The sequence below is a fragment of the Apium graveolens genome, chromosome 4, assembly GCF_009905375.1.
Source record: "Apium graveolens cultivar Ventura chromosome 4, ASM990537v1, whole genome shotgun sequence".
Taxonomy (NCBI): Eukaryota; Viridiplantae; Streptophyta; class Magnoliopsida; order Apiales; family Apiaceae; genus Apium; species Apium graveolens.
The window spans coordinates 269,785,435-269,793,408 of NC_133650.1; the positions used below are offsets into that span (position 1 = coordinate 269,785,435).

A 7,974-nucleotide genomic window follows, 5' to 3' on the forward strand; every position below is an offset into this window, starting at 1 on the left:
TTTCATCATATATAGTTACAAAATTTAGTTACCAAGTAAAAAACTGAAGTTACATAATTTTTTTACTTTAAAATCACTGATATTTAAAGAAAAAGTTTAAATTGGTTCTACAGTAGAATTGCACTTATTAAAACTGTTTCTATTGTAGAATCAAATTTAAAATCAATTATTTTTTTAAATTTAATTGTTAATTTTTTTATTATATTTAAATATAATTATTATTCTAGATTAGCATCGAATATTATATTTTTTAAAATCAAATTTTACATAATAGAATCAACGGTTCTCCGTATAAGATGGTTCTCCTTGGAGTAAAGGCCTATATATATATATAATATATTAAATATTGCGGTGCGGTGCGCTTTAAACCGCATTTCAGAAATTTAAAACCACAACCCGCACCGCACCGCGCGGTTTATTAAAAATTCAAACCGCAACCGCACCACAAATATTAAAAACCACGTTTTGCGGTGTAGTTTAATACAGTGCGAGCGGTTTTTGCGGTTTGTGCGGTTTTCTTCTCGCCCGTAGTCACCGCCAAGGTTTTTAAACCGGGCATAAATCCTAGAACCCTCTCTCTCTCGCAGATAAACACACGAAGTTACAAATCTCTCTCTCTCTCTCACACACACAGAATCTCTCTGGGAAAGAATGGCGAATAATAACACAGCAGCAGGAGGAGCTGGAGTGGAGTGGCATCAGAGACCAACAAACCCTAAAAACCCAATCGTATTCTTCGATATCACCATCGGTTCTATCCCCGCCGGTCGTATTAAAATGGAACTCTTCGCCGATATCGCTCCCAAAACCGCCGAAAACTTCAGGTATACACACACCTTTCCTGTAATTGCTTATATTGCTTGCTAAATGCTATATATATAAACTAGTGTCGATTTTTTAATAGATACTTGTACTTTGTTTAAGTAATGCAGAATTTGTCGACTTTTTTAGTTTTTTTTCTGCAATTTCGGTTTCTGATTGTTTTCTTTAGTGAACTTGTCGATATTGATTGTAGAGTGGTTTATTAGAAGAAGGTCGTTTGCGGGGAGTTATTTTATTAGAGAGAAATAGCTAATTACAGTTGTTGATTGAGAAATGAAGTTTTTGAGTTGCTGTCATTTTTTCTGAAATAGTTTTGCGAAGAAATATTCGATGTTGCTCTTTCCTTTTGTAGGACCTATTGTTTGTATCCTTCGGCTAAAGCTTCGAGGTGCTCAGTATTGCTATGTTTTTAGTATCGCCATTTTTTTAGTTGTGTTGCTTTATGTAGAAGCTTCAAGGTGCTCAGTATCACTGTTATTTTAGTTGTGTAGCTCAGTATAGTTAAGTAAGTCCTTCGCTTGTCAGATGTATTATGCTGCCGCACGAAGAAGTTATTAATAGACGTCTTACATTTTACATTTTAGGTCCAACTGGAACGTATCTATTTTAGCTAAACAATATAACAGTCATTGCTTCTTACATTTTAGGTGCAACTGCAACATACTTCCTTCCATATTACTCCTTCACAACTTTATTGTTGTTGCTTCCATGGATAGTATCTATTTTTTTGCACTAACTCGTAACTAACTCTTTTTTTGTATTGACAGGCAATTTTGCACAGGCGAGTACAGGTAATTGAACTCTTTAACTGTAACCTGTTGAAATTTTGTTTTCTTTTTCAAATTTAATTTTGTTTAATTGATAGGAATCACATTGTTATATAGTAACAAAAATTAGAAATTTTGGCCTCGTCTCACTTAAGTAACAATACTTTATAATGTGACACATTGTGTATCTGCTAACTTTAAAACCACATGCAATTTACTCCCTTAACTGAATATATCAACATTGAATCCAGCTACTTTTCAAGGTGTGAGCTATTGCATACTTTAACTTTAAAGCTCGACTTCTTGCATCATTGAACTTTCATGCTGCAAGTTACCTGGAACATGAGATCGTGAAACGAATCCAAAACGTAGAAAATCTTAATTTGAAGGGATGCAATGTTCCACATTTCAAAGATCTGTTACTCTATTAAGATGAGACCAAAATTAAGAAAATGCAATTAACTATGTGCCAAAATCTTGAACATGATACATATTCTAGAGAGATATACCTGGACCTTTCTAGTGAGCATGTGTTAATAATTTTAGTACATAGCTACTTTTGCACTTATGGCTTCCTAATGGCTTAATTTAAGGGCTGTTGAAGATGTTCAACAGAAATAAATCAAGAGCTATTTAGGTATCACATTTTGATAGAGAGTTCACTTTTTTTAATCTGTTTGAACTTACAGGAAAGCAGGATTACCGGTTGGTTACAAGAACTGTCACTTTCACAGGGTGATTAAAGAATTTATGATTCAAGCAGGCGACTTTCTTAAGGTCCCTCCCTCCCTCCCTCCCTCCCTCCCTCCCTCTCTACCTCCCTCTCATACATTCACCATAAAGCATTTCTATCCCACATAATATAAACGAATTTTGAAGTGTACAAATCTAGAGCCTACGAAGTCGCCAAAGATAAATCAACCTGAAGCCTAAAAAAGCCGTATCTAATTTGTTATGAAAGGAACAATAAATAAAAAAAGAGGATGTATTACACATTTATAGTTTTATCACTTTATGTGTGCATCTTGACATATGTGTTTCTTGCTAACTCAAGGCAAGCATTATCTGCATAAACAAGTTGGTACGAACTATGCAACATGTTATATGCATTGCAATTTCCTTGTAAGCTGGTATATTTGTGTATGTGCCATCACAATTTCTATGCATCTTTGAAAAGAGAATAGTACGAATTGAATTGATTAAGCATTTGTTCCAGCCACAGTATCAGTTCTTTATTGAGCCATTTTTTGACCTATGAGCACATTTCTTAATTAACTTGGTTCATAGGAGTTTTAAACATATTATGATATATGTTTCTGCTACGTTTATTAAATAAAATAGAATTTATATTGTAACAGAATATGATTTAACAGTTGAATACTGCAATACAACTGGAAAGTAGTGTCTCCTTCAAGTTTTTAGCACTGCCAAGTATCAATACTAAAAAAAATAGAAATTAACTGCTGAACTCAAGGTAAAGTTTGCGGTTGTTTAAAACTTCATCATCCCAAGTCCCTTTGTCAGATTTCCAACCATTTATTCACATCCAAATTCCAGTATAACCGTGGTTCATTTCTTCATCCAGCCGATCTGCTTTGTTTACAAGTGTCACAAAGCAAGCTCCATCATCCTTAGATATAACTCATTTAGTTAAAGGATCTTATTTCAAGTTCCAGTTTACCCTTAGTTTATTTCTTCAGCCAGCTGTTATGCTTTGTTTACAAGTGTCAGTAAAGCAAGCACAGTCGTGCTTAGATATAATTCATTAATATAAAGAAGCTTATTCCCTAGTTCTTGCTCAGTTAATTGTTAAAAGATTTTATAACTCATAAGTCAATTTAGTAGAAGGTTTGTTTGAGCTACTGAAGAACGGTTCGTTTGCAGTCTGCAATCTGCATCCATACCCCTAGCAATATGGCTAACCATGTTAACAGTCTGTGGTTTCTTATTTGATGGTTATTTCTACACTGCAGGATGATGGAAGTGGATGTGTATGATGTTAACAGTCTGTGGTTTCTTATTTGATGGTTATTTCTACACTGCAGGATGATGGAAGTGGATGTGTATCAATATATGGAAGTAAGTTTGACGATGAGAATTTCATTGCCAAGCACACAGGACCTGGTCTGTTGTCAATGGTATCTCCTATCCTTCAGTGAAACGTTAAACATATACTATTGGTTCGTCAGAAATGTGAAGCATGCCTTGTCCTAAACTGTTTTCTGTTATTTTCATAAGTGCCACACATCATGAACTTGCTTGCTGTTAAATATCACAGTGACCTATGGTAGGCAAAATGTAGAAATCTTGCTTTCACTGTACACAATTTCACAAAAGTTCCATATATATTGTATGATTGTAGACTGTTCCTGGAGATTGAATTCACAGTAAAACCTCCATAAATTGATACTCTTTAAATCCATAAGCTCTCTAAAATAATATTTTTCTACATTCCCGACTTCGGCCAGTTCGAAATTTGACCAATTTCGATAATAAGATAAGATTTTAATTTTTACAAAATCCAAGTATAGATATATGGTCCTATAATGTCATACATTAATTGTTCTTTACGTGTAACAGGTTTTAAATGTGTTGTATCATTTTCACCATCAAATTGAGCATTTCTTTTAAGAATTTTGTCGATGCACTCTATATTTGTTTTATAAATATACACTAAATTAATTGTTTTACATAAATTAATAGACTTCATTCTATTAAAATTTGTATAGTAAAAAGTTAATTTATTTGATGTTAAAATTTTTATAAATTAATTATTATTAATTTATCGATTAATTAATACCTCTCTAAATTAATAAAATTTCTTGGTCCCAACTATATTAATCTACTGAGGTTTTACTGCATATAGTTCACAAGATAGTGATAGTGATGGTATCATATTATTGGAAGTTGAAACTTGCTGGTTCACAAGTTAATGAATTGACCATTATCCGACTCTTAGAAATTCACCTCTATGTTAGCATTGTGTTCGATTTATGAGCGAGACTTGAAATCAATCAAGTTTTTAATCACAACATATTTTTTTGCAGGCAAATAGTGGAGCGAATGCTAATGGGTGTCAGGTAAAGAAAAAGACAAAAACACAATATATGTTAACTTTAGTGATGCAGTTTTTGTTTTCTGCATAGAAGAGAGTTTATTACCAGATTGAAGTCCATGTTGGACTGTCACCATTATAATTCTTAATGTTAAACAATGTCGACACGGTACTTATAAATCATCTAGCCAGGGCCCTGGGAAAGAATCTAATTTGGCGTAATATATCTGTGGTGCAATTCTATTGAAGGATTTAAACTTATTACAGTACATCTTGTCCTTAATCAAGTATCTTCATATCTAATATGATTATGCAACCATCTTCTTGGACAAGTTTGCAATTCTAGTTCTTTCGTTTAAGAATAAGTTCACTTGATATACGGTGGGGGCAAGTTCTAACAAAAATGCACCTAATTTCTTTGAGCTGTGTTTGTTCAGACGGAACGCAAAAGGATGTGGTTTACTTTCCAATATGATATTTGGCTGGCTATATTTTTGGTGGCTTCTAATTCTGTGTAACCTTACTAATTGATTTAATGCCATAATTGCAGTTCTTCATCACTTGTGCTAAGTGTGATTGGCTTGACAACAAGCATGTCGTCTTCGGGGTATGTGCAATACTCGGTCTGGTTTTTCATTTTTTGGTTATCTCTACACATATTATTGCGAAGAAGTTCCTTTGAGGAGTTGCAACTCAGTCTTCATTTAGTTAGTGGCTTAGTTCAACATTATCTTACATTTTAAAAACCTATATTGGACATTTCAAGCATGAAAATAGTTGCTTGCCCATCAATAAAAAGGAAAAATATCTAAAATAAGACTAGTAAGAATTTGAAATTGAGTCCATTTTAGTTTTCAGATATTTAACTGCACAAAAGGACTCGTATGTTGAACTCATGTCATGGTCTGATACTCTGATTAGCAATAGCAAAACATATCTTGTTTCTCGTGTAATGTCTACACAATTTTGGAAACCTATGAAGGCATCTAACAGAAATATTAAATATATGAACCTGAGGTTATACTCCAGAAATCTATTGTGAAAATTTCTAGTTATCGTATATTGAGTAAATAGAAGTAATGCACTAATAGATCTTGGTTGATTATAATTGCACATTACTGAATTACCTATACTTCTATACCTAAGTTGTGTGTGCTGTTCTGATATATATATCCAGAGAGTACTAGGAGATGGCTTGCTAGTTGTCAGGAAGATCGAAAATGTTGCTACAGGTCAGCAAAATCGCCCCAAGTTGGCCTGTGTCATCGCTGAGTGTGGGGAGATGTAAAGCAAGAGTTGTCATTTCAAAGCTGCTTTTATATGGTGATATTCTATATGATCTTAAATTTTACCTTCATATTAACCGAGATAAGAATTCCTGATTGTACTTCATATTAAGCTGTCTGACTTGAGTGAGCGGTTATGGAGGGTGAAATTGATATAGCCACAAAACTGAACGTGATCAGTACCTGAGTACAGTCTGCACGCAGCATCCTCATTTGTTTAGGGTTTATGTCAATATCTTCAGTTGCTAAAGTTGTATCATTAGAATGGTTATCAAGTTGATGTTAAAATCTAGAAAGTTTACTATATCTATTGCATTGTTGGATTTCATCTAGAAAAATTTCCATAAATTATTAATTCTAAGAACGTTATAGGTGTTCCTGATAAAAAAGAAGAGAGAATGTTATAGGTGTTAGTTATGCCTCTTATCAATGTGGATGAGCTATACGCTCGACCTCATGGTATCAAGACTGAGGGACCAAAGGTATTATTCAGCATTTGTTGTTGGTTTATGGTTTCTGGTTTCTAGTTTGCAAATATTGCTTGCATCAGCATTAATGCGGACACCAATTTGATTCTTTGAAGCAGTTTTACATATATTGTTTTTATATGTTTATACTAGCTGGTTATTTAAAGTTTAAACAGTCTACCGGAAAAATTACTACTTCCCCTGCAGTTGGATTTTGTTTATAATGCGACAAGAATAAAAATAAAAGTTTGTAGATAGTAACTAGAAATATGTAATAATCCGCGAAACTGGATTCCCTAAATATTGGACCTATGGCCATACAATTGGGCATGGCTATTATTTCTCTTGTGAATATACTACATAATAAAGACATAAGCGCAGAATAGTTGAATTTCTGGAGATTGTATTGCTCATAATATAACTTCAATTGAATAGTTGTACCTGGACTTTGGATGTCTTGCATATATTTAAACTTGTATTTCTGGAGATTGTCTTGCTAATGTTTGATGGTTTAGAAGACACTTTCAAATTTGCGAAGAATCTGGTGTTACTTTTGGTCTAATTGACTACGTTTGATGGACTAGTATATTTTGCTAAACAATGAATTTCAGTTATTTAAATTACATTTGATTGGATTATGTTCATTGTCAATTATCTGTCGTGGTTCCTTACATTTGAGTTTTGACCTGAAGCGGTCATCATTCCGGTTACATTTTAGTTTTGACCTGAAGCATACAAGATAAGCAGTGTTGAGAGGTCATTGACCTAGCCATTCATCTCCATAAAAGACTTCAAACAATAACAAACTATTAAACAAACGCCAGGAGTAATTGGTTGTCTGTTTGTACTTCATAACCTAGTTAATAATGTCCCTATTTTCACGCTCTTAATAGTAATTGAAAGGAACTGGAAATTTTTAAAAATTTTGAGAGCATCTTATTCATTATAATGTAATTTTATTTATACTACTAAAGTTTAATATGGCGTATAGATTTTGAATTCCATTTAATATACTTCCTTCGTTTCGTATCGTCCATTCAGTTTTTGATTCAATTTGGGTGAATCAAAAATAAAATTGAGAATATTATTCTTAAGAAAGGACGAAATTCCAAGTAAACATTAGTCTCGCTGTCTATGTGTAGTTGTTTTTATTTGAAAATTTTGCGGGCAATAAAAAATTTGGATTTATTGTTTACTTTCATTTTTTTGCTAAGTGGATTTATCGTTTACTTAGACCGTCAAAATGCATAATTTTACAAGTATTACCTAATTGATAAATAAATGAGTTCATTAATGGATAAATGGTCACAAATTTGTATGGAACAAACATATAGACAATTTATTTGAGTTATTTTTAAAAAGAAATGAAAATAAATAGGGACGTAGTAAACGCATGAATTCAAATTAAAACAAGGTTCACTAAAAACATCACCACCTTTGGTGTAGTTGGGATATTCTTTGCATTACTAAAAGAATAAAAACATATGCTCGTTGAAAACAAGAAATTTGTAATAATTTTTTGCCAATGAATTTCTTAAATCTTGGAATTTTATACCCGGTAAAAGTTCTCCGTGAAG

The 7,974-nt window shown here is 32.9% G+C and overlaps 1 protein-coding gene across 1 annotated transcript; it reads left to right on the plus strand.

Annotated features, from left to right (window-relative positions):
• The first annotated feature begins 543 nt into the window (after positions 1-543).
• Positions 544-6,253, plus strand: LOC141720974 (peptidyl-prolyl cis-trans isomerase CYP22). Its single transcript, XM_074523691.1, has 7 exons — positions 544-824; positions 1,590-1,613; positions 2,279-2,366; positions 3,635-3,727; positions 4,637-4,669; positions 5,195-5,251; positions 5,822-6,253. Exons 1-7 carry the CDS (start codon positions 652-654, stop codon positions 5,930-5,932), a joined length of 579 nt encoding a protein of 192 aa, XP_074379792.1. The 5' UTR covers positions 544-651; the 3' UTR covers positions 5,933-6,253.
• The last annotated feature ends 1,721 nt before the right edge of the window (positions 6,254-7,974 follow it).